Source organism: Anolis carolinensis, chromosome 2, assembly GCF_035594765.1.
Source record: "Anolis carolinensis isolate JA03-04 chromosome 2, rAnoCar3.1.pri, whole genome shotgun sequence".
In the NCBI taxonomy this organism is placed as follows: Eukaryota; Metazoa; Chordata; class Lepidosauria; order Squamata; family Dactyloidae; genus Anolis; species Anolis carolinensis.
Genome location: NC_085842.1, coordinates 211,552,755 through 211,579,334, shown reverse-complemented (window position 1 = coordinate 211,579,334; position 26,580 = coordinate 211,552,755). Strand labels below are relative to the sequence as shown.

Sequence of the window (26,580 nt, the reverse complement as noted above, 5' to 3'; positions counted from 1 at the left end):
AAATACATTTCTAGCACTTGCACTATAGTTAACTACTTGTCACACAATTCAGCAAAAAATCCAAATTATATTACATACATGTCATCTATTTATAGTATCATATTGTAAACAAGTCATTACATGTAAGTACAGTAGAATCTATCTTATCCAACCTTCACTTAACCAACGTTCTGTATTATCTAACACAGCCTTCCTTTTAGTAATCAATGTTTTTGTAGTCAATGTTTTCAATACACTGTGATGTTTTGGTGCTAAATTTGTAAAAACAGTAATTACTACATAACATTACCATGTATTGAACTGCTTTTTCTGTTGATTTGTTGTAGAACATGATGTTTTGGTGCTTAATTTGTAAAATCATAATGTAATATGACATTTGATAGGCTTTTCCTTAATCCCTTCTTATTATCCAACATTTTCTCTTATCCAACGTTTTGCCGGTCCGTTTATGTTGGATAAGTGAGACTACTGTATTCCTGCTTATGCATGTTGGACTTCCCAACAATGCACAACACACTTGTCTGCAAACATTTGCTTGTTAAAACCTGTTGGTGGATTTGACCACTGATTGGTTATAACTTGCATTTTGTGTGTCCAGAAAATAATCACTACGACTTTAACTCTGTTACATAAGAGATTATCATGACTATAAGTTGTTTATGACATCCCATATGTAGTATGCATGACATTTACAAATGGGCATTGAGAAATGGACACTGGGTTATGTTGTGACCAAACAGGCAAGAACTGGAAAGTTTTAATAGCATGCAATAAAGGTCAATTGCTCATGGTCTTGTGGGAAAGGAAACAGAGGGTTGGGGATCAGAAAATTTGTGTGCTTTATGACCCTGGGTACTATTAATTCTGAACAAGAAATGTTTTGGAACCAGCAAAGTTTCTTTGTGGTCTAAAAGAATTATTTTACAACAAAGCGTCTCTCCAATAGAAACACAGCTGATACTGAAAGGAACCTGACAGAGATGAAACATGTACAACCATTCTCCAAGAAAGTCTTCTTTTCTTTCTTTATGTTTTTCCTTCCCCCTTATTTTTATTCAATGCCCTGCAATTACACTTGGGGCTACGACTGCCCCCTGGATTGTTGTTGCAGCACTGGGACAATGTCACCTACTTCGGGAAGCACTGATCTAGACCAAGCCACTGCTGATGTAGGTGATCCATTACTGCAACACAGAGATATGCCACTATCTAGCTCACAATTCCTAACCAGCTGTTAGGAATTGTGGGAGTTGAAGTCCAAAACACCTGGAGGGCCAAGGTTTGCCCATGCCCAATCTAGACTCTTCTACAAAACCTTCAGCATAAGCAATTTCATTACTTTCTGAGACAGCCTTTTCTGCTTTTACCAGCTTGGAAGTCTTTTGTTATGTTTAATTTGAATCCTTGGACAACAGAGGTGGTTGTGGTATGTAAATGTATATAACCTAAACATATAGGTTCAGGTCCTATTCACTGAACAACAGGAAACAAATGTATTCCATGATCTCTGTACCAGCCCTTCAGGTTTATGACAGTTATCTAGCCACCTCATAATCGTCTCAAGCAAAACACATTCAATTCTTTTACTCAGACCTCTAGAGCCATTTCTCTCTTTGTCAAACATATTTGTAGTCTGTCAATACCTTTCTTAAATCATCATGTCCAGAACTAGACATATTGTAATACCTTTTCCAGCTATGGTGTAAGCTACAATATCAAATACATCTTGACAAACTGAATGTTCCACTTCTTTTGATGCAATCTAGAATTTTATTAGCCATTTTAGCCATCGTAAAACACTGTCAGCTCATGTTTTGCTTCTGATCGGTACGTGATTTTTTCAAGTTACGTGCAGTATTGTACATTTAATATATTTGTATTGAAAATAATGTTAGTTTTGCCCCAGTTCTCCATCCTCAAAATAGCCTTGCATCTGTTTCTTCTAAACCTGGATGGAGCATATGTGGTCCTCCAAAATCCCCCTCATTCCTCATTACTTGCCATGCTAGATAGATCTGCTAAGAATTGTAGTCCAAAACATCTGAGCAAACCAGGTTGAGAAAGGATTCAGTGCAGAGTTTCAGTTCAACAACAGCTGGAAGACCACATATTTACTATCTGTTCTAAGATGGAATCAATTTAATGTTATCTGCAAATGCAATTGGTATTCTCTCAATTGTTTCATCTGATCATTAATAAAAACACTTTAAAAAGCAACGGGTCCAGGAGACAACTCTTGAAGCACCTCATGGTTATTTCTCCCCAGGCTAATGATGACCAGCTGATTAGCACTTTCTGGTTATAGTCCATAAACATCAAAACCAGGGCTCAGTTTGTGTCCAGTTCTCAAGCTGTTGGGGAAGGACAGTACAGAAAAGCCCTTGTTCTGGAATCTAAGCCTTTGCCACCCATCATGAAAACAGGCAATCCCCGCCATCTCCCCTACAACATCTCAAGGTCTCCAGCCAGCAGGTTTGGAGGGATGAACTCAATTCTTTAAATATATACCAGTGAGCAAGAACAACAATACAACCCATTGGAAGTAAGAGAAAAAGGTGAGCGATCCACTAACTGAATCAGCATTTGATTCATAGGCTTGTAGATTTTGTTAAAGTCAGGGGAAGCTGGTGGGAAAAAACTGTATCAGGTTTTGTTTTGCATGTGTGTGCATCCTTTGTGTGCAACTTGGTTTACGTGCTTTACTTCCTTTTCCTGTTTCTCCCCATTTTGCTTAATTACCTGTTATTTGGTCTGGACTTGCCTCTCTTTTGAAAGAAAGCATTTATTTATTTAATTGTATTGTTTCATACAAACCATACATATGTGGATTACAGGCGTGTGGTGCTTTGCCTATTTAAATATCCCATCAACGGGAAATGACACAGAAGTTCCCTTCAAAGCCATAACTTCCTTTAAAAAAAAGAACAACTCAACCACAGATGAGAAGTGGCAGGTAAGGAAAAGTAGCCCATGAGGCCAGGTCCCTTCCTCACTCTTTCGCTCAACATCCACATATATTTTACCCTGGGATGGAGAAGTCTATTACAAAATTCTTTATTTCTGGCACGCACAAAAATCTCTTGGTGGGCTTTTGCTGGGAACAATGTACATTCAAGTAACCTCTTCATTCAAAGTCACTTCCATTTGCTGATAGATTTTGAAAATGAACCAAACCAGATTAACCTTTGTCCCCCCACAGAGGCCAATGAACATTTACCTATTTACTTATTGCCTGACAATGTATTTACACATTGCCTCTCAATCTACTGAAGTAATCGACAATGGGTAAAAATAATTCAAAACATTCAGTAACTAAAAACCAATAAAGACACTCCACTACTCTTTTTAGAAATAATAATAATAATAATACAGTAGAGTCTCACTTATCCAAGTTTCTGGATTATCCAAGCCATTTTTGTAGTTAATGTTTTCAATATATCATGATATTTTGGTGCTAAATTCGTAAATACAGTAATTACTACATAGCATTACTGTGTATTGAACTACTTTTTCTGTCAAATTTGTTGTAAAACATGATGTTTTGGTGCTTAATTTGTAAAATCATAACCTAATTTGATGTTTAATAGGCTTTTCCTTAACCCCTCCTTATTATCCAAGATATTCGCTTATCCAAGCTTCTGCCGGCCCGTTTAGCTTGGATAAGTGAGACTCTACTGTAATAATAATACTTTATTTATATGTCGTCTTGTCTCCTCAAGGGACTCAGGGCAGTTTCCAACATAGCAAGGAAACCATACAACAAGTTAAAACCATACAACAACAAAATATAATACAATAATAAGCATAAGTACACTAAACAAACAAATCAATCAATTACCGATAGGCTTAAGAACTAATAACAAAATATTCCATCAGTGGACCAGGACACAGTGATCAAGGATTCAACGGTGGGGTGGCCAACTATAAGGTGCTCGGCGAGTCAAGTGCAACAGTATGACATGGGGGCAGGAAGTGGATAAAGTGCTGAGCAGGATCATAGCCGGGAGGGCCAAGGATTAGCTCTGCTCAAAGATATACAGGAACCACCAGGTTTTCAGATCCTTGTGGAAAGAAGACAGAGAAGGGGCTTGCCTAATCTCTCTGGGAAGGGCGTTCCAGAGCTGGGGAGCCACCACCGAGAAGGCCCTCTTCCCTTGTCCCTACTAACCGTGCTTGTGACGGTGGCAGGAGCGAGTGGAGGGCATCCCCAGAAGATCTTAGATCCCACGCTGGTTCATAGAGGGAGATGCAAGCACAGAGATAGGCAGGGTCCGAATCATATAGGGCTTTGTAAACCGGATAAAAAGTTTCAAAACCAGACATCCTCTCTGTTTAAGATGCAAAAGTAAAGTGAAATAGCATTGTCATTACTGGGGACAGACTGACAGATTCATAGAGAAGTGTTCTCTTTGAAAATCGCCAGGTCCTCCAGCATGAACAGAGGACATTTACCACACATACAGGAGACCAGCACAACAAATTTCCCACGAGCTGCATGCATCCCCCAAAGGATTTCGGGTGGCCCGAAGAGGCTGCCAATCTCACTGGTTCTCCTGCACACGCTCTGCAGCCAATTAGGATTGAGCGCAGAGGGAGGGGGAGGGCCCTAACATTTAGCCTATTTTAATATTGGCCTCCAACTACTACTGAGATGTGAATGCCTGCCATAGAGGCATACTAAAGGACCTAGAGATTCCTAGGGAGAACATTTTTAAATCAAACCTGTAAATAATCAAATCAAAATTCTGTGCTGTGTGATCTTTTAACTCTAAGATGCCAGGGACTGGATCCAGAAGCTTCTCCCATCTCTTTTCCCTAAGTTCTTTCTTCCTTTGTTTATATGCCCCAAACTGACTAAACAATAATCAGTGCAAGATGCATCAGCACACCAAGAGGGACCAAGGTTTTGGCTGCTGCAATGTCACTTTGACAGGATGGGGAGAGAAAATCCTAGAGCTGGAAGAGACCGTGAGGGCTATCGATCGTCCGACTCCATTCTGCAATGAAGGACAACAAAATCAAAGCATTCCTAAAAAATGTCCACCAAATCACTGGTTCAGGACCTCCAAAGATGGGGTATCAGCCATCCTCTGAGGGCACCTGTCTCGGTTTTACCGGACGTGTCCAAATGATACCTCTGGTAAAACTGAATTAATTCAGAACAAAGTAGGGTTTCCCAGCTTTGTTCTGAATTAATTAAATACCTGGTAAGACCCAGAGCTTAGGTATGATCCAAGCTTTACCAGCTATGTGGATTGGGCCCGGGAACCCCGTCATACGATCTCCAGTCCCAATCTACACAGCCTTTTTGGTTTTTCGAGCTTCATGAGCGCGAAAAACCGAGAGGACCCCATGCCCTCTCCCCAAACCCCAAAACAACCATTACAACTGTAAAAAAAACCCAAAAAAACCAACTTACCCAGCCACCGTTATAGTCCTCCTCAGAGCCTCCTGGTGTGAGGAAATGATGCACCAGAAGATGGAGGCCGAGGGGCATCGCCTCCCCCCCCCCCCCTCAATCTCCTGGCATGTCATTTTCTTGTGCCAGGAGGCTCTGAGGAGAGCTATGGTGGTGAACGGGTAAGTTTAAAAAATAATTTTAAGGGTTGTTTTGGGGGGCTTTGGGAAAATTGGTTTTGGGATGGCATGAAGTCACCCCCCCCCCCCGAGAAAGCCCGGGTTTTTTTGGGTGGGAGTGGGACAGAGATGCGCACCAAAGCGGGTTTTAAAAACCCGCTTTGGCGTGCATTTCTCTACTGTCTGGAAGCACCCTGAGTCTATCCATTCTACTATCAAACAACTCCTATAGCAAAAAAAGTTCTTCCTAATGATTAGATAGGAGCTTTTTAAACCCATAAGCTTGTGTTCTTGTTTCTTGGGCAACATAAAAAAAGCTGGCTCCATTTTCTGCATGACATCAGTTCAGATGTTTAAAGATAGCTATCATGTCACATCTCTTCTCTTTCAAGAGGTGACTTGATAAAAAAAGAAATGTTGTTTGCAAATTCGTTTGAATTTTTAGAAAAAATCCTTTTCAGTCTACATCTTTTTCACAGTCTTTCTCTAATACAGGAGACAAATGGGCCAGTCTCCAAGAGAACAAGGAAAACTGAAATTACTATTTGTGCAGCAGCAGTGTAAGGAAATGGGTGGATTATACAACAGCTCAAAGCCATTATCCCAAATGACAGCACCAACAACAAGAATTAGCAGCCACACATGGTCAGGCATGTGAGGTGGCAACTTGCTCCAGCATGCCAAGAGCATCGCAGTCAGCCAAGCAATTTGGGTTCACTTTTTATGTCTGACTGGGCAGCAATGCATAATGGCTATAAATTGAATGACTTACTTCTCATTGGGAGAAAACCAGATACTTCTTGTTGGGTAGGAAAATGGGTTGGGAAGCTATTGTTGCTGTTAACCGCTGTCAAGTTGACTTTGATTTATGTTGACCCTATGAATGAGAAACCTCCATGGTACCGTGTTATTAACAGCCCTGCTCGGGTTTTGCAGATTCAGGGCTGTGTCCTCCTTGCTCGAGTCCATCCAATTATAATTCAGTTTTCCTCTTTTTCCTACTGCCTTCTATCAGACCAAGCATTATTATTTTTTCTAGTGAGGTATGTCTTTTCATGATATGACCAAAGCCCCAATTTAGTCATTTTGGCTTCTAGGGAGAATTCAGGGCTTGTTTTGGTCTAGGTCTAATTTATTTGTCTTTTTAACAACTCAAACTATTCATAGATTTTTCTCCACACTCTAAAAAAAATGCTTTTTTGGAGTTTTTGTTGTTATTGTTTTGCATCCTCAACTCATTTCCAACTTATAGCAACCCTAAGTGGAATTTATCATGGTGGTTTTCATGGCAAGACTTATTCAAAAGATCTATTCACTCTCTCACCCTTTGTCTGAGGATGAGAGAGTGTGACTCACCCAAAGACTCACTGGGCTCCCACAATTAAACAGGGATTCCAACCATGATCTCCAGAGTAAGAGTCCAGTGTTTAAACCACTACACCATACTAACTCTGTAGAACTGCAACTCCCACAATTGCCATCCATTTGGACAAGGGAGATTCTAGAAGTTGAACTTTGGCTCCTTCCACACAGCTGTGTAACATCCACACTGAACTGGATTATATGGCAGTGTGGACTCAGATAACCCAGTTCAAAGCAGATATTGTGGATTACCTGCCTTGATATTGTGGGCCCCTCAAAAAGTAACTTTTCAAAGCTTTATGGGGGTGTTAGATGTTAGACTTGTTCATTCCTGTTCCAAAGGTCTATCGCAGTTTCTAGCTGTTGTCCCTATAAACCAGGACATGAAACTGCAGTGTGTGTATGTTTTTATGCATATAGATAAAGTTTCCCTTTTTCTTTTTCAATTTAAATCAGCAAACTGTTTCGTTTAGGGCCATCCCAGTGCAAATTCCTCTATCTGCTTATGGTGCAAAAAATGCCAACAGAGGGAAAATCCTTACCTTTTATATATTACAGCTGTGATTATCATCTGTTGAGATATTTTAGACTTCAGCTGAGACTATTGAAGGGTCAGCATTTGAGAGCAACTGTTTTATTGAGATTTTTATACAATTGTTCTGTTAAAAGGCAATTTATATTTCCCCAAATGTAGGACAATATTCATAAAATAAAATACAAAGGTCAAAATCCAGCCATTAGTGGCAACTAGAATATTTTACTATTTAATCAATGAAACGCACATAGCTGTTGACTTATCAGATTATCTTTGACTCAGTGGGCTCATGAGGTTACTGCTACTGCTATTGTAAGTCAGATGTTTATAACTAGGGGACTGTGATTTTCCTGCTTCTTGGCTTGGGGTTGGACTGGATGGCCCGTGAGGTCTCTTTCAACTCTGATTCTATGACTGTAGTAAACAATAAAAACTGGAGCAGCCGAAAACAAGCTTGCTTCCTCTTCAGTGTGATGTCCTTGCAAATATGTAAACATGACTATCATCACCTGTCAACCCCCTCTTTTCTAAGCTAAACACACTCCGCTCCCTAAACCACTTCTCATAGGGCTTGGCTTCCAGAGCCTTGAACAGTTTGGGTCGCCCTTCTTGGGACATCTTCCAGCTTGTCAATACAGTAGAGTCTCACTTATCCAAGCTAAACTGGCCAGCAGAAGCTTGGATAAGCGAATATCTTGGATAATAAGGAGGGATTAAGGAAAAACCTATTAAACATCAAATTAGGTTATGATTTTACAAATTAAGCACCAAAACATCATGTTATACAACAAATTTGACAGAAAAAGTAGTTCAATACGCAGTAATGTTATGTTGTAATAACTGTATTTACGAATTTAGCACCAAAATATCATGATATATTGAAAACATTGACTACAAAAATGGCTTGGATAATCCAGAGGCTTGGATAAGTGAGGCTTGGATAAGTGAGACTCTATTGTATTTCTCTTGAATTGCAGTGCCAGAAATGGACACACTGTTAGTCCAGGTGAAGTCTGACCAAAGTGTAATAAAGCAGCCCTATGACTTCCCGAGAGACACTATCCTTCTGTTGATGCGGGACCAGGCTGCACAGTCTGGTTTCAAATGTGAAATGTGTAGAAATGGAGGGTAGTGGCTTCTATGAACCACCATGTTTCCTAGAGTTCAGATAACATTAGGAAGACAACTGGGATTTCACACACACATCCTCTACAAACCCACCTGCTGCAGCCACCAGTACCATTGCATCTCTGTATCTGTGTTCTTACGTAGGTGCTGCGGCGGTTGTTGTTCCAAAAAGGAACTTTCCAAAGCACTGCTAAAGATCTTGTGGAAATATAGATATGGACATGGATATGGATAAATGCAAATGGATCATGTAGTCCATTCAGTGTTTGGCCCTCCACTGTGAGGGGCCTTAAGTCAAGCCAGTACTTTGCATTGGATACAAGGCTATTTGGGGGGCCTGTTCAACAATGCACTTGCTGTTTGGGCTACAGGTCAAAAGATATAGGTTGGCCTTGGCGGGATTGGGCTTGTGTTTTCCACCAATGAGTATAAATAGAAAATGGAAGGGAAAAGGAAGAGGGGCCAACCAAGGGCAAGATGGATGGATGGAGTCCTTGAAGTGACTGGCTTGGCCTTGAAGGAGCTGGGAATAGCCATGGCTGACAGGGAGCTCTGGCGTGGGCTGATCCATGAGGTCACGAAAAGTTGGAAGCGACTGAACGGATAAACAACAAAGTATAAAAAGAGATGTGCAAAGTACGTACCTCCAAGTCATGCAGCTCCCAGCATCCCCCAACACTGGCTATAGTTTAATAAGGCCACAATACATGAATGACCAGGCTATCAATCAGGTCAACTGGGCTTTCAAAGGGGGATGGCATTTCATTTCCAGGCTCCTACAACTGTGGTGTTGTACATGAAGCGTCATGTTGCTTTTCTCAACCAGTAAAAATGTTGGGTTTTACATGGTCATTGTTCTGAGGGGAAACTGCTTTTGGACTCAAAAGGGACCTGGGAAGTTGAGCTCAATGTTCAAACTGAAAATAATAAATAGGATAAGAATTAGAGGTCTCCCATTGGACACAACGAGCATTGCCATGTTTCCTCTTGAGAGTTGGAAAGCTTGTTCCATATAAAGCTGGGAGGTGCCCCTTATTATATGGGAAGCCTCTCACCTGAACGTTGGAAACTTCTTCCAAAAATCCCATAAAGGCGGGAATGTATGTAATATATGAATGTGGAGAATATATTTATTTTACAGAGAAACAAATGGCCGAGTCAACTGAAATCAGTACTTTCATTTATTATTTAAGGAGATCACAACATTTTTAATAGCTACTTCCTGATTGTCAAGCATGCATGTCATGCATTTTTACTGTCCCTTATTGCTATTTTGAAAGACTGGTAATACAAGACGCCACAGTAAAGCAGGTCTGTATAAAATTGACACACAGTCAGTATCTGTGCACTTTAAGTTTATACAGAATTAGGAATGAGAAATGGTTCCATTGATGTTTAAACTTCACCTTGCTAGCGACGAAACAGATGAAGATACTTTTGAGACTAACTGCCACCAATTATAACACACTGTATATAGTTGTGTATATATACTGACCTCCTGTATAAATTGAGGACAGGTTTTGGGGCCAAAATTATGCATTTTGATATAATCCATGGATAAGTCGAGAGACATACCACAGAGAAGGGAAAGCACTAGTGCCATGCCAGCCACCCTTGGCTGCCACTGCTTTTTTCCACCCAGGCATTAAAAAGGCATATGGTGGGCTGGTGCTTTTTTTAGGTTCTCCCAACACCAAGACTGATTAAGCTCTCTCTTACTGGGTTGCCAGACTCTATGGCCATGTTCCAGAAGCTTTCTCTCCTGATGTTTCGCTTGTATCTATGGCATGCACACTCAGAGGTTGTGAGATCCTTTGGAAACTAGGCAAGGGAGGTTTATATATCTATGGAAGGTCCAGGGTGGGAGAAAGAACTCTTGTCTGCTTGAGACAAGTGTGAATGGTGCAATTGGCACCTTGATTAGCATTGAAAAGATTTGCAATTTCAAAGTCCAGGACATTCCACAGATATATAAACCCCACTTGCAGGGCCGTAGCCAGAAATTTTTTTTGGGAGGGGGGGTTTGAAAATTTCGGGGGGGGGGGGGTTTAACCCCTTGCACACACCCCTCCCCGCTACAAACTTGTCAATATCTGCTTGAGATAGTGCCTGGAGGGACTCTTAATGTTTTGTGTCTCATAGACTTAGCATGGGGATTTGGTTAACCAGTTAAAATTCATGAGTAAACCAGGTTTTTTTTTATAACCTGAAAAATTTCAGGGGGGGGAGTTGAACCCCTAAAACCGCCCCCTCGCTACAGGCCTGCCCACTTGCCTAGTTTCCAACAGGCCTCATAACCTCTGAGGGTGCCTGCCATAGACGCAGGCAAAACATCACGAGATAATGCTTCTGAAACATGGCCATACAGCCCAGAAAACTCACAGCACCCCAGTGATTCTGGCTATGAAAGCATTTGACAACTCTCTTTTACTTTTACTTTTTTTAACCTTTTACTTCTCTACTCTGAGATGGTTCCTTTGATAATAGTTAAGGTAGAGTGACTAATGGATAAGTTCCTCTAATTTTGGGCGGTCAATTATTTGACTAAAATTATTAGACTTACACATGAGTATATACAGTGTGTTGTATTAACCTTTAAATATGGCTCACAGAAATACATGATGTTCTGGATATTACCCATAGTGAACATCTTTGAATATTGCTTGTGGTTCATTTCTGTTTTTGCTTGTGATTGTCTGATTGGACTTTGAATCATGCATTATTTTCTGCAGAAGAGAGGGGGTGAGGTACAAGGAACAATTTGCTGTCATTCTGCGTAAATCATTAGTACAAATATATAAATATAAAAAAGAGGAAACTGGTTTTCCTACACTATTCAGAGCAGAACTAGCCTATTTATAAAATACTGGTAAGGTTGTAAAATATAGGGAAATACAGCAATGGATTAAGCAATGCAATAGGTTTGGCAATGCTACTGTTATAGGTGTATATGGTTTCCAATCGCCTATTCGCTTACGGCAGCCCCATGAATTTCGGAGTGTGAAGTCTTGGCTTTGCCTTTTCCTCTCCTTAGCTTCAGTTCCCTCTGTTTAGGTTTTCCCAATAGTGTAGATACCGCCATTTGTATTGGTTTTTGGGTGGAGCATAAAATCCCCCTAGAGCCAGCCTTAGTTGGTTTAGCCCATCTACCTGTTCAGAACTCTCTTGCTAGACTCTCAGCCCCAGCTTGTGAGCCATTGTTTTACACCAGAGACAGAGGACTTTCAAAGACCCCAGAGAGATGACTATAATCAGCAAAATCTTCTTTTGTAATGTATTGTTTTAAGCTATTTTTCAATAGCCCTGGTTGGAGTTAACCCCTTATTCATTTTGTTTTCAGTAAACTCATTTTGGTTATCTTTTCACCTTGCCTAAAGTTCCTCGGTATGTTAAGGGCCTTGATCTTAACAGAAGGTATACAGGTAGCCCCCAAGCAAAGCCAGACACTATAGTTTTTCCAAAGGCTCAAGCGTGCCATCACACAGAGGGTTAGCATAGACAAGGAATGCTCAGGGGTGTTTTTGCTCATTCCTTCCTCTGAAATATAGCCTGTGAGGTAAAAGTATTTGAAACACTTGATTCTTAGAAAAGCACCTTCATTTGCAAGGGTGGCAAAAAGGATGGGTGGACGGAAATGCAATTTCTTCACTTAACTGAAACAAGATCGGTACACTTCAAGAATAAAACATGACAGCAGATTTCTGAGCACAACTCCTATGCTGCTTTAGAAACTATGCTAGACCCACGACAGTTTCTTCTCTCACAATCCACCAGGAAATGTAATAAGCCCTTCCAGGACAGACAAACAACAGCATGGAGGGCCAAGTTTTGCCCCATTGCCCTTCCCTCCCAGTGAATTGCTGGCCCATTCCAGAAATCAGTGCAGTTTTAGGCCCCTGCAAATGTAATTCCAGCTTTTCAATGCTGGATACTAACAAACATTATTGCTATTATTGGTGGTAAATTATGGAGCCGATAGTGCACAACAGAAAAGCACCACAGACATTTCACTGATAAACTCCAAGCATCAGCTCACAATCAACTGGGCCCCCAAACAAATTCTATCCGGATAATCCCTCACCAGCCAAACAAATCAAATCCCCATCACTGGGCATATGTAGAGCCACTGCATTAACAGCACACCTTCCATAAAGTAAGGCCGATTGGAAATAGACTCCCAAGGGTTGTAACAGTGCAAAAGCAAACAAAGAAAATCAAAGTGCATAAAATGAGACCCATCTCTCCCCTGCTCTCATAGCTATAAGAGTTGCAAAAACAGGTTAGCAACAGGGAACTTGAGTCGCTCTTGCAGTCTGTTCTCAGCCTATCTTTCAACAAAAACAATTCAGCGAGGTAACTAATATTAATGTAATCATTTGTGCCAATGGAGAGCTGTTAATGTTTGGCCATGAAGCTAACAAGGCCTGACAAACCCATCTGCCCAGCTCACTACAATTGCTCTGATACATCATCATAAACCTCAAGTTTCCAGAAATAACAAGGTCTAAATTCAGTCAAACTGTATTGTTGAAGACTTACATGGCTGGAATCACTGGGTTGCTGTGTGTCTTTCAGGCTATATGGCCATGTTCCAGAAGATTTCTGGAACATGGCCATACAGGCCGAAAGACTCAGCAATTCAGTCAAATTGTTTCATTCAGGGGTATTTATCAGCAGTGGTTTGGGTAAATGATGGGGGTCCTGTGGCCTGGGGGTACTTCTGGACCCAGCATTGCACCTGGAGGCCCAAGCTTCTGTGGTGGCCAGGAATGTCTTCATAAAGGTGTCCATTCCTTGAGATGTACCAATGTGACCAGATCCAACATCCCATTTGAATTCCTGCAATGTTCTCTATGTAGGGCTACCTTTAAAGAATGTTTGGAAACATTGGCCAGTCCAAAGAGATGCGGCCAAGTTGTTGATTGGAGTTGCTATAGGGAGCACACAACCCTCCTGTTGCTGCAAGTTCTCTAGCTGTCAATCTGTTTCTGGGTACAATTCAAAATGCTGGTTTTGACCTATAATGCCCTATATGGCTTAGGTCAAGGCTATTTGCCCACTCGTGCCTTAACGAGTCAATTCACCCATGAGTTGAGTGGATCCAGCACATCTGGGCAGATGATACACAGCCCTCATTTCAGAGTCATAAGGGCTGGAAAGACTCATTGACAGCTGCCTGGCAAAGCATGGAAAAGCCATGTTGGCTTAGTCAGCTGGGAGCTAGCAACTTTAGGAGGGAGTGACAAGCAAGCAAAATACTGTTTCACACAGCATAAGAGTATGTTAACAGGGTTGTTAATTAATATTAGCCAAATGCACATCATTACCAGGAGAAATTTTGTGCATTGTATAGGAAAGGAGGGGCTAAGGCATTTTGCTACCCAAGACAAGGGCCAAGCATCCCCCCTGTGTTTTGCACATGGAAATCAATTGAATAAAAGCTAAATGTTACCTTTGGGTGGAAATAGGGCAGAGGCTTAGGGGATGTGCTGCCATCCCTCCACATTTGCTGACATTAGGAGCACAGAATTCCAGTGAACATGAAAAACTAAATAAAAGAATAATCTCTCTAGAAATTTCTACATCTTTCGCACAAGTCTGTAGCCAACTTCTGCTGGAAACATAACAAAATTGCATTGTAGGACCTAGAGCAGTGGTTCTCAACCTGTGGGTACCCAGATGTTTTGAACTTCAACTCCCAGAAATCCTAACAGCTGGTAAACTGGCTGGGATTTCTGGGAGTTGTAGGCCAAAACACCTGGGCACCCACCGGTTGAGAACCACTGATCTAGAGATTCCTAGAGAGGTGTTCCCTTTAGAAATCCCTTGATCCTCCAGCATGAATGGAGAAAGTGATACTGGAAGAGCTAAACATTCCTAATGAGAATATTTTTAATCAAACCCACAAAGGAATTAAATCTGCAGAAGTCAAAACAGCAAATGAAACGGAACAACTGTAGCTTTATACCAAAACAGCACCCACAGCTTTCTCTTTCAGCAGAAAATGCTGGAATGCTGCCCCACTACATTTAGTGCATGAGGTGTCTCCCTAAGACAGTGGTTCTTAACCTGTGGGTCCCCAGGTGTTTTGGTCTACAACTCCCAGAAATCCCAGCCAGTTTACCAGCTGTTAGAAAAGGCTGGCTATTCCCCTGCTCCCAAGTGAGCTTTACAACAGTGGACATGCGGTAGATACACACTGAGAACACATATACACACAACTGTATTTCCAAATGCAATCCTTCCACTTTTCCACACAGCAATGAATAACCTTTACCTTTTGGAAGGAAGTACAAATACAAATTTGGGAGACCTAAATCTGCAAGAAACAAAGCACCCTTCTCTCTGTCCTCCTGCCCTCATATTTGCATCTGGTGGGACCATAAGAGAGGGTCTACTCAGCAGTTTCTCCCAGGCTCTGGAATTGCCTTCCTTGGGAAATTTGACTGGCACACTCCCTACATTATTCTCACAGACAAATAAAGACTCTTCTGTTCAGATGGACATTTGGGATCGATTATATATGGGGGCCCCTGGTGGCACAGTGTGTTAAAACGCTGAGCTGCTGAACTTGTGGACCAAAATGTCCCAGGTTCAAATCCCGGGAGCGGAATGAGCGCCTGCTGTTAGCCCTAGCTCCTGCCAACCCAGCAGTTCGAAACATGCAAATGTGAGTAGATCAATAGGTACCGCTCCAGCGGGAAGGTAACAGCACTCCATGCAGTCATGCCGGCCACATGACCTTGGAGGTGTCTACGGACAATGCTGGCTCTTCGGCTTAGAAATGGAGATGAGCACCAACCACCAGTCACGACTGCACTTAACGTCAGGGGAAACCTTTACCTTTTATATATGGCCAGCCTCACGAAATCATGTGCAGGACCTTGCTAACTGTTGTGCTACTGTATGTGTGCATTCAAATGTAGTTGAACCTTGGCATCTACTGGAGTTTGGTTCTAGGACTTCCTGAGAATACCAAAACCCATGGCTGCTCAAATCCCATCAGATACAATGGCATAATTTAAAAGATGCCCTATATAAAATAGCAATCAACAAGTTGGATAGTGTCTGAGGAGCTGTGAAATGATGTGGAACTACAGCGGGTATGCTTTCATACCAGCGCAGAGATCATACCCTAATAATAATTAAAAATTCTGTATATAAAATGCATATCCAGACTTTCTGGTGGCAGCCCATAACTATTTAAATCAAACTGTACTTTAAAAGCTATTAATAAAATCACACTTCTGTTTTAAATACAGTATAATGTATATCAATGGGGTGAAGACAAACCTGTTTCTAGCAACTGGTGAGTACAGCTTGAATTAAACATGCCTCTAACCTATTCCTGGATTATATTTCTTGGTAAGAGTACAGTAAGCATACACAATCTGCTTTATCTGTATCACTCTGTATTATGTTTTAAATGAGTTCATAGGCACACCCCTACTATCTTTAACCTAAGATTCAAGGCAACTAACAATATTTAAATAAAAAAACCTCAAATACAATTAAAACATAAAAACAGATTGACAAGAAACATTGTGTATGTATGTGCCTTTAAGTCATCTGACAATTTATTGTGACCCCATGAATTTACTAGGGTTTTCTTAGGCCCCTTCTACACTCCCATATAATCCAGATTATCAAAGTAGATAATCCACTTTATCTGCTTTGAACTGGATTATATGAGTCTACACTGCCATATAATCCAGTTCAAATTAGATAATCTGGCAAGGAATACTCAAAAGTGGTTTTGCCACTTCCTTCTTTTGAAATAGAGACCACAACGTCTGTATTCCATTCAGTTAAAATGTGGGGCAAGGTTGTGATATGAGTAGTTAAGAGAGCCAGTGTGTTGTCATAGATCAGAAAGGACTTGAAGAGCCTCAATAACAACAACAAAAATCTCGTCTTCTATCATTTAGATGTTTGGTATACAATTTACAATACATGCATATCCTCCAATGTGTCACAAAGGGTAACTGGGACAAGTGCAGCCAGATAACATTAGAGTGTGGGTAAAGGTATTCATGGGGAAGAGCAGAGGCTGCTGTGGTTTGCTTTTGTCTGTGACTACTGGGAAGGGCCAGGGTCTACCTTCATTTTTTTCTCTTCCTCATTGACTTAACTGAATACACAGACTGCTTTTGCACTTCAAATGCAGTTTGCAGAAGAAACTGGGACATATTAAAAGCAGCTGAATAAATGGAACGGCAGAATATTAATCAGAACTGTCCTTGCCAAATGTGCACAGTAGGAGTATATGTAGATATTTGGTCAATGGTTAAGAATAATTAGAATTGCCCTCAATTAAGTCAGTACTTTTATCCCCTATGGAGGCTGTGAAAGAATGAACTTTAATGTAAGGCCACCTACTATATTCATGATAATGGTGAAAGTGACACTTGAATCTCCTGATTCAGAGCTCAGTAATTTGTATTTGTCCTCAGAGTTCTCTAGAAAGGTCCTGCTCTATCCTCACCATAACAGAACAAGCACAAATTGTCTTGCTGGCTTTTCCTATAGGTGAAATATGGATGCCACGCTAGAAAGTCCCACCTCTGCTACTGACATTGTTTTAGCCTGAGATAGATCACTGTACATTGTCAAAAATGGAAATATGAGAGCCTACAGTTGCTAGGAGGTGGTTGAAGGCTTGTCTTGTGATGTCTAGCAACTGCAGCATGCTTGCCCTCTTTTTTCTGTCTCATGCACATAGATTATGTCTTTCACACATAGAAGCATTAGCTGAGCAGCAGAAGGGGCATAATTCAGGAGTGATCGAATGAAAAGCAAGCTGGGCCACACATAGGCTTCACTGCAGCACACACCTGTGTCTCAACTGGAGTCCACTGCAGCAAAACATGAGCCAAAGTATTACTTTGAGCCAACTTTTTGGCTGTGTTTACCGTAGGCCAATTCTGTACAGGTACTGACCAGGTGAGTGAGCAACCCTATCTCCTTCCTCTGGCCGTGGTTCATGCTAAGGTAGACAAAAATTCAACAGAAATTTAACTTGTCCTTGGAAGAGAGATGTGGAAGCAGGAACCCCCTACATGAGTTGGATTTTTGTCTATTGTGTACAAGTATGCAAGACCTGACAGGAAGAATGCAGGGAACTTTTGTTGCCAGCTCAGGTTTTGTTCCTGTTCTCTCCAATTTTATACTGTGCTGAAACAGATCTGGGGAAGTGGTATCAAAAGTCTCTGGTCATACCAGAAGTCAGTAGAAAATATCCAGGGATTAACAAACCATGTATGGATCCCCAAAATAAAACTGGAGAAAAAGAACGAATTTTGGGACTTTCTGGCTATGATGAGTTCATCTGGACTGATGAAAAAAATATTTTGTTCCTGTTCTTTCTGATACTGTTTTAGAGATTGATACATGTTTTGTTCATCCCAGAATATTTTCTGTCAGCTTCTGATATAATGAGGCCCCTTCTACACTACCCTATATCCCAGGATCTGATCTGATTATCCGCTTATTTACACCAGATTATCTGGCAGTATAGATTCCGATAATCCAGTTTAAAGCAGATAATCTGGAATCAGATTCTGGCTTCTAGGACAGTATGGATCCAGCCTGAGACTTTTTATGCCAGCTTCCAAGTTCAGTTTATTTTAACTCAGTATAATATCAGAAGGAATAGAGACAAAATCTGGGAATTTTTCCATCAGTCTGTATGTGCTGTCAGTCAGTCTGCCCAAGGAAGATCCCTTATTGTGGCCAGCAGTGTAGAGACTGCGAGCATGGAGAAAAAGTGAGGATAAAGGGCTTGCTTGCCTCTCCGCCATGAGACTCACCTGGAATTCCTCCGCCAGCTGCCCTTTCTCCTGCCCTGCTTTGGCCTCCACTCGGGCTAGGAAGCCCTTCAGGTGCTCTGCACAGCGACTCATCTCTCTGCTCATGACAGAGAGACCGATGCAGAGTTAGGACTGAAGGCAATGCAATGTGAAGAGGAAGTTCAGGTCCTTTTGTGTTACGCCTCTCTCTCTCCGCTGCAGTTTGTGGGATGGGCCCAGACCTGTCTGGCACTTTGCCCTCTCTTGGGAAAGGGAATGTGGTGTTTCTGCACACAGTGATCTTGGTGATCTCGGGGCGTGAACTCAGTGCAGGAGAAGGAAGAGAGGAAGAAGGTAAAACCCACCACAAGAAACCAATTCTGATCTCTCTCTCTCTCACACACACACACACGTGCATGAGAGATTAATATTTTGCATCATCCAAGATTTTGCAAGAGTAGTTTAGGGAGAGGCAAATGTAACTCGTTACCTGAGCCCCGCAAGTGTTGTTTGGAGTTTCCGGTTGTGAGGTGTACAGCATCACTTTTTGGCCTTACCACACTACACAATTGCAGTAGGATCCTAGAATCTGTGGGACCAGTGCCTACAATTTCATTTATCCACATCCAACAAACTTTGCCCTTTCTAGGCCTTTTTCTAGATTCTCCAGTGGGATTTTATATAGTTCGTTAGTAACTGTGGATTCACTTCAAGTCCTGCAGATATGGGAGTCAGACTGTGAAGCACTACTACCTCACTGTAAAATGTCATAGTTCCATCCTATTAAATTCTGGGTTTTGTAGTTTGATCAGAAAGATCAAAGAAATTGTCTAGTAGCAAATTTTTCAGCCACAGAACCCCAGATTGCATTGTTATAGCACTATAATATCACATGAACCATTGGCATTACAATAGTATAATAATGCTGTATGAAAGGGCCCATGCAGGGCTGTAGCCAAGGTGGGGGGGGGGGGATAGGGGTTCAACCCCCCCTCCGAAATTTTTCAGGTTTAAAAAAAAACCTGGTTTACTCATGAATTTAACTGGTTAACCAAATCCCCATGAGTGTCCACTGAAGTTTATCTGTCTTGAGTGTCCACTGAAGTTTATCGATGAAGCCTGATTTCTAAATTATTTTGCATTATGTCGATAAAAAAAAATTCAGTCCCCCTCCTACATTTTTTTCTGGCTATGGCTCTGGGCCCATGAATTGGAACTTAATCATGAAATTCATTTGGTGACTTGGGGCTGGTCACCCGCACACTTAGCCTGTGCTACCTCACTGGAGAGAGGAAAATAATCCTATATGTAGCCTTTTCCTCATTAGAGAAAAGTGTAAGTAATAGTAAATGTTTCTTGGCTTATAGAGGCTTACTTACACAGAAATGAATTCAGAGACAGTCCCAAACATTTTTCACTTTTAGGTGCTATTAAAATTAAAGGAGTAACTGGGATGGGGTGGGCTGCTGGTTTGCATGATTACAATTGCTCTGCCCTTTGCTGGAATTTCTGGGACATAACATCTCAAACTGCATGCCACATTGTTGGTGCGGCCACTTCTCCAAGTTACAGAATGAGGGAGAAATCTCAGAGCAAGGGCACTGCCCCCAATTTTTTTTTTTAAAAAAACATACAGTATATGATATTATTCTGGCTGCCATGAAGATGTGACTGCTGCAGACTTTCCAGAGACGTTCACTCTTCCCCTCCTTCTCTTTTTTCAAACTTTGGATTTTTTATTTGAATTATTTGAATGACATTCTTTGAACAAACATAGTTGATAGCTAGCATATTGTTTATAATGATGTCACTCCCTTCTCTGACATCACCAAACATAATTGTTCAGGTTTTGGCTGTGAAATACTAGTGTCAGATGCTCCCGTTATTGACAACCCTGGTCCAAAGCAGAAATCCAGGTTACTTGTTTCCACCATTTGTCACAACCATAGAATGAATACAGACTGTTTTGCCACTTTTAGTTCTCCTTTCCATTTCAATACTGCTCTGTTAGATCTAACCTTTAGCTGTTTCTTATTAATGCAGGATTTCTGTGCAGACACTGTGGGTCTTTTTTCCTACTATTCTGCAACTTTTGTCCTATTTCTTTGTTATCCCTTTCTCTGCTCCTGAGCCCAGTAGGGAATAGTTTTGATAGCCACTTCACTGGTGTAACAGCATTTCCAGACCCACGGTAATAAAATACAATAAGGGAAAAAGAAACCGTTGGCCTTCTACTTTTGGCCTGCAGTATTTTCATAGTCAAGGAATTGTGAAAAATGTGGTCCAAAACATCTGGAAAAATGTTCTTGATCCCTAAGAGATAGGACTGCTCAAGTCTGTTGGTGTGAGTTCTCTTGGTGAGTTACAAATGCATAACCGCTGTAGTTACGTGGTAACACAGTGAATTGTGCTACAAAAACCCCAATCCCCACTTACTAGGAAGAAGCCACTGTGATCAATAGTCTATTCCCATGCCTTTTGGGAAACAGATTACTTCTGCACTCTCTCTCTCTTGGGACAGATCTCCAGTGCAACAGCAAGATTCAGGGTCCCTGTCACAGTTCTTTCTCACACAAGGAAGATTGAGAAGTTGATCAAATGCCTCTTGAGTGACAATAGAACAGAACCCCTGGTTCCCAGTTAGTGAGGACTGGAGGACTTTTATGATCCCTGCATGTGCTCGAAAATAGCTCGTTAATACCAATCAGTTACAAATGTGTAACTCCAAACTATGCATTTGTAACTCCCCAACAGGCTTCCAGTTCACATTGATCACCCCTTTCATATTGTTGCACAAAATCTAGTCCTGTACATTTCTCATGCATATGGGGTTTCCTTTCCTCCTCACTCCCTCCCCAAACAGTAAATTTGTACATTTGTTTTCATACATGTCCATGGGTGCCAATTTTATATTATTTTTAATGTACAATATTAAATCATATGGGACCTAAAGAAAGAAGTAAGAAGTAATAATGTTTTGGGATTTTGACATAGTTATTTAAAATTAAAAATAAATAAGTAAATAAATGGCTGAAGAAAAAGGGAAAATGATAGTAACAAAAGGAGAGGTGGCATAGTGAGATAAAATTGAATATGGTTTATTTAGCTAAAATGATCCATCCTGAAAATTAAAAGATGCCAAGAAGAGTCAGAATAACTTTTGTGGGCTATTATGCCTATATCTTGCAGCCACTGTCATCAGTGTCCAGGTTGATTAGAGGATTTGGGGACCCATATTCCAAAAAAGTAAACTTTCTGAGAATCTGAAATGCTCCAGAAGAGAAATGCAAAGTTTTACATAAAAGAGCCACAAGTTCTAAACTGAAACCTTTCCACACAGAGGGACATACCTCCTGCCTGCACAATTTCCCATCCGAGGTTGCACTTTCCTCCTGAACCCCATTAACCTTCTGAAATAAACTTGAAGTGCAAAAACCCTCAAATGTAATAAACTATTTTCAGAGCAGCAAGGCTGCTTTGGTTCTGTGTCCACATTTTCACTCTGAAACATCTTGTCCTCTTTCATTTGAGCACTTTTCTTCAAATAGCTACAGACATAACTCGGAGTCTTGAATCCTGTTGTTTCTCCTAGTTAAAGCAGACCCATTGATTTAGTGTGTTTACCAAGGTGTTGACTCAGCCTCTTCAAGTGGGGAGTTCAGATGACACTCCACAGAAAAGCAAGTGCATTCGACACAAAGCAAGACAAAGCTGGTTTGAATCTTGAAACTATCTTTGGTTGACTTCATAATTACCTCTATGGTGTATTGCTCTCAAGCTGGGTGGTGGAATTTAACATCTGCATAGAAAAGGAAAATTCAATTAGTAAAATTTAAGAGGTTTGAAAGACAGCATAATGTAGTGGTTAGACCGTTAAAGCATTGAACTAGGATTCCAGGACTTGAATCCTTGTTCAATCTTCAAATCCACTGGGTGACTTTGGGTAGCAGAAAAGTGGTCTTTCCTTCACTCTTGTTCTGGTGTTTGAAGCCTTGTCAAACTTAATCCAGGAATCCTAGTTTCAAGTTATAGCAGTGATGCAAACTTTACAAAGTAAAGGGATGCAAGGTTCTGGTTCATGAGTGGGGTATACTCATTAGTTCAGAAATTTTGCAGTGTATACGCTCCTCACCTTTTTTGAACTTTTGTTTCCCAGGATATCAGCTTTTTTTATTCAATGTTTGAGTTGATGCCAAAAAGTTGTAGAACTAGCATCATCTGCTAGTCCCCAAATGGAAATTGGGGCACTCTAGTTGGAGGCCTGTGCCAAGTAAAGCTGACCTCTAGTGGTGAAGCAGGTCCTTATAACCATATGCTTTCTTGAGACGAACAGAGAACAGACAATGAGATCCAGGCAACTGTACAGAGAGGAGGCAAATGGACTAACAGATCCCAGTGCTTTTGGGTGGAACAAAAAGGCCTCAGGAGAATGAAGCTATCCAGGCTGCACAGATATTATATGGGTGCCTCAGTGGTTGGAAAGTGAAGCAGTATATGTAGCTGCTAAGAAGGGAGGGGGGTGGGATGTTCTGATATGATGTGTCTGCAGAGGATTGAAGCTTGTCCAAATGCAAATATGATGTGAATGTAAATGGGCACTAGCATAAGCATGGTATGAACAAGTGGGGTGTGAAAGGATGAGGGCAGCCTGTCCTTTATGTGTGTGTGTGTGTGTGTGTGTGTGTGTGTGTGTGTGTGTAATGTATCTTCAAGGTGTTCATCAACATAAGATTACCCCATGCATTTCACAAGTTTTTCTAAGGCTGGATCTACACCGCTCTATATCCTAGGATCTGAGCCCAGATTATCCGCTTATCCCAGATTATCTGGCAGTGTAGACTCATATAATCCAGTTCAAAGCAGATAACCTGGAATCAGATCCTGGGATATAGGGCAATGTAGAGCCAGCCATAGGCAAGGAATACCCAGGGGTGATTTGCCGCTAGTTTCCTCTGATACCTAGGCTACAGCACCTGTCATTCCTTGATGGTCCATACTTAGCTAAAATCTCTCCAGAGACGGATGGATCAAATGAATGGATTAATGGATGGATAGATGGACAAGGCAGGGAGGACTATTTTAATTTAATGCTAGTCAGGAGTAGCAGCTGCTCAAAAGGGGGAGGGCGAGGTTACTTCACTCATTCTACATTATCTACTATGATAGATTGGCTTGTTTTGAGTAGTAGTCCATCTGCACACGCATGTTCCACTTCTGGTGTAGGAGTATACCTACTTTTCCTGCCAGTCTTTTTTTTCCAGATGGTATGGAAAGGCTCAGAGAGGGCAAGAAACTACATGGGACTGTGACTACAAGCATTACATTCTGTTTATCCCTTCATATACAAAATTAGCAACCTTATCATATATATTTTTTGAGCCACACACTGCTGTGCAGCTTTCTTAACTGACAAAAGGGACTGATCCAAAGCAAAGTGTCCTGTGTCTTTTTCTTACATCCTGTTGAAACCAAGGAGACCAAGGTTAGTCAGAACTAGTTCCAAAGTTTGGATTTTTCTGACCCGCTGGGTTGGAAAAACCTAAAATTTTCCAGAAAAGGCAACATTTTCAATTCCTGAAATCCCTGGTTTCTTTTATCCATGTTCAGCAAACTATGGGCCCTTCCACACAGCCATATAATCCAGAATATCAAGGCAGAAAATCCCACAATATCTGCTTTGAACTGGGTTATCCAAGTCCACACTGCTATATATCCCAGTTCAAAGCAGAAAATGTGGGATTTTATTCAGCTGTGTGGAAGGGGCCTAAGTCTTCTCTAGGTATTTTCTAGGTCCTTCCGTTTAACCCTATGATACCCTTGGTCCAGAAGACCTTCATTTCCAAAGAGTTTGCTATTATCCATTATTTCATTTATCTGCAAAGTCCTGGGATGCATCTACACTGTAGAAACAGTACAACTCCCATATCCTTCACAGATATGACGGTCGTACTGTATCATTAGGACCATAAAGCAGATGATGAGGCATTGAGCTTATTTATGCCTTCTTATTGGGTCTCAATAAAGATACCAGAATAGGCATTCTATATACATGCCAATACTGAAACAAGACATCTTGTAAAAGCAGCCATGCATTAGAATTGCTGGAAATATAACATCTTTTCCATTTGAAGATACAGTGAGAGGAAGGGTTACCACATCTCCAGGCCTGGCCTTGGATCTCCTGTTTTGGTGGGCTCATAAAGGAGAAAATTCTGCAGTTTTGGTGTGCTTTAGGAAAGAGGAAAGGATTGAGTGCAAATCTCCAGCTCAGCTTGAAGAACAGCAGCCTGCTACAATTTGCAAGTCGTACTGTAATTGATTCCTAGTGCAACTTGCTAAGTCTCTCCAGGCAGGCTGTGTATATACTTAACAGCTTCCTTCTTCCCTTTCAGTTTTTGTAGCACCAGGGCTGAGCTCTGATCTCCCCTGTAGTCACTTTCTAGCTAATCTTCCTGTCCTATCAACCTAAGTATTAAAGCAGGAGTAATCCTCATTTCACCTTTATTTGGGAACAGCCCTTTTAGCTAAGATTTTTGTATAATTTTCAAATAGGAAAATTTTCTGTCTATCTGAATGACAAGCGAAGAACTAATGTAATCGGCAGTTTAATGTGTAACCCTTAATGACATGTCAGGATCATTGGTCCTGTCATACTGGATTATCATGCCTTTGTATGTATATGCCTTGTAATGACAGACTTCTCTGGTTGAGCTTGTCTGCAGTGCCTTTTGTGTTCCTTGATTTGTGTCTGGGAAATGCTGCATTTAGTGGTCCCTATGTAGACTTGTCCACCTCTCACCTCTTGCAGAGTTAAGAGGATCCCTCTTGTCCTTTGCTGAAGGTAGCACTTGTTGGATTTTCTTAGTGGGTCTCTAGATAGTTTGTAGGTTGTGTTTCTTCAGTGTTTTGGACTACAATTTAGTGATTCAGTTATTCCCTTGATGTATGGTAAGAACACACTCAGAAAACAGAGGAATTCCAGGCATGAAACAATCAGGGCCAGCTAATCATCTCCCAACAAAGGATTCCCCCAGGCAGGAAGCAGCCAGACTTTGAAGCGCCAAGGTCATTCAATGCTAATCAAGGCAGCCAATTGCCTCAGGCAGACAAGAGTTTTTTTTCTCCCACTCTGGACAGTCCACAGATATATAAACCCCACTTACCTAGTTTCCAACAGATCTCACAATCTCTGACGATGCTTGTTATAAGTGCAGGCGAAACGTCAGGAGGAAATGCCCCTGGAACATGGCCATACAGCCCAGAAAACTCACAGCAATCTCCTAGGGTTTTCTTGGCAAGATTTGGAAGTAGTTTGCCACTGTTCAAGTTCAAGTCCAAGTTCATTTTATTGTGTTCAATGACCAGCTCATAAGAAGAGGGGCCCAGTCCCTCAGGTCTAACACATCAGGTCTAAGGGTCAGGTTTGCCACTGAGCTCCTTTACAAAGGGTGACTTCCTCATGTCTTCCTGTTGGTTTCCTTGATTGAAACTGCATCTACACTGTAGAATTAATGCAGTTTGACACCACTTCAACTGCTATAGGATCCTGGGAGTGGTAGTATGTTGAGGCACCAGCACACTTTGGCACAGGCCTAGAGGCCTATGGTTTAGCCGTGTAGCCCTCTATGAATGGCTCACCGTAGTTCCCAATATTGCCACATGATGGCGCCAAAGGGCCGTACATTGGAGTCGTGGGGAAAGGCGCCTCTGCGGCTTTAATGCAGGAGCAAAGATCAAGAGGGTGCAATTCTCGATGTGTCCACCGGGGGCGGCAAAGGGACCGACCCTTCGGCTCATTGGGAACCTGACACCTTCTGCACTGTTTGGGGATGATGGGGATTGTTGCCCATCTCCCCTAAGCCCTCCTTAGTATAAGGATCAAAGGAAAGTGAGCCGCCATCCCTCCATTGCGAAGGAATTATTAAATTATTAAGAGATACAACCGTTAAGTCATAACAGGGAAATGTATGGACAAAAAATGCACAGATAGTTTGGAAAGCCCTGGTTTTGCAAAGCAAATAATTGGAATACAACAAAGACAGGGTTGTTGTATGTTTTCCGGGCTGTATGGCCATGTTCCAGAAGTATTCTCTCCTGACGTTTCGCCCACATCTATGGCAGGCATCCTCAGAGGTTGTGAGGTAAAACAAAAACAACTGCTCTTTACTTATGGCTTCGTTATATTGGTCA

General features: G+C 41.4%; 1 protein-coding gene and 1 long non-coding RNA gene across 2 annotated transcripts in view; both read right to left on the bottom strand.

Moving 5' to 3' along the window:
* The window catches only part of ptpn18 (protein tyrosine phosphatase non-receptor type 18), a 69,182-nt gene extending 50,617 nt beyond the window's left edge, over window positions 1–18,565 (bottom strand). Inside the window, exon 1 of the mRNA XM_008103567.2 lies at window positions 18,412–18,565. Coding sequence (XP_008101774.2) covers window positions 18,412–18,516 — 105 coding nt within the window. The 5' untranslated portion in view covers window positions 18,517–18,565. The remainder of the gene's footprint in view (window positions 1–18,411) is intronic.
* A 2,907-nt stretch (window positions 18,566–21,472) lies between these two features.
* On the bottom strand, window positions 21,473–26,058 carry LOC134296524 (uncharacterized). The gene is made up of 2 exons (XR_010003301.1): window positions 25,554–26,058; window positions 21,473–22,189 (listed from the first exon to the last, which is right to left on the bottom strand). It is a non-coding gene; the product is annotated as an uncharacterized LOC134296524 (long non-coding RNA).
* Window positions 26,059–26,580: the final 522 nt, after the last annotated feature.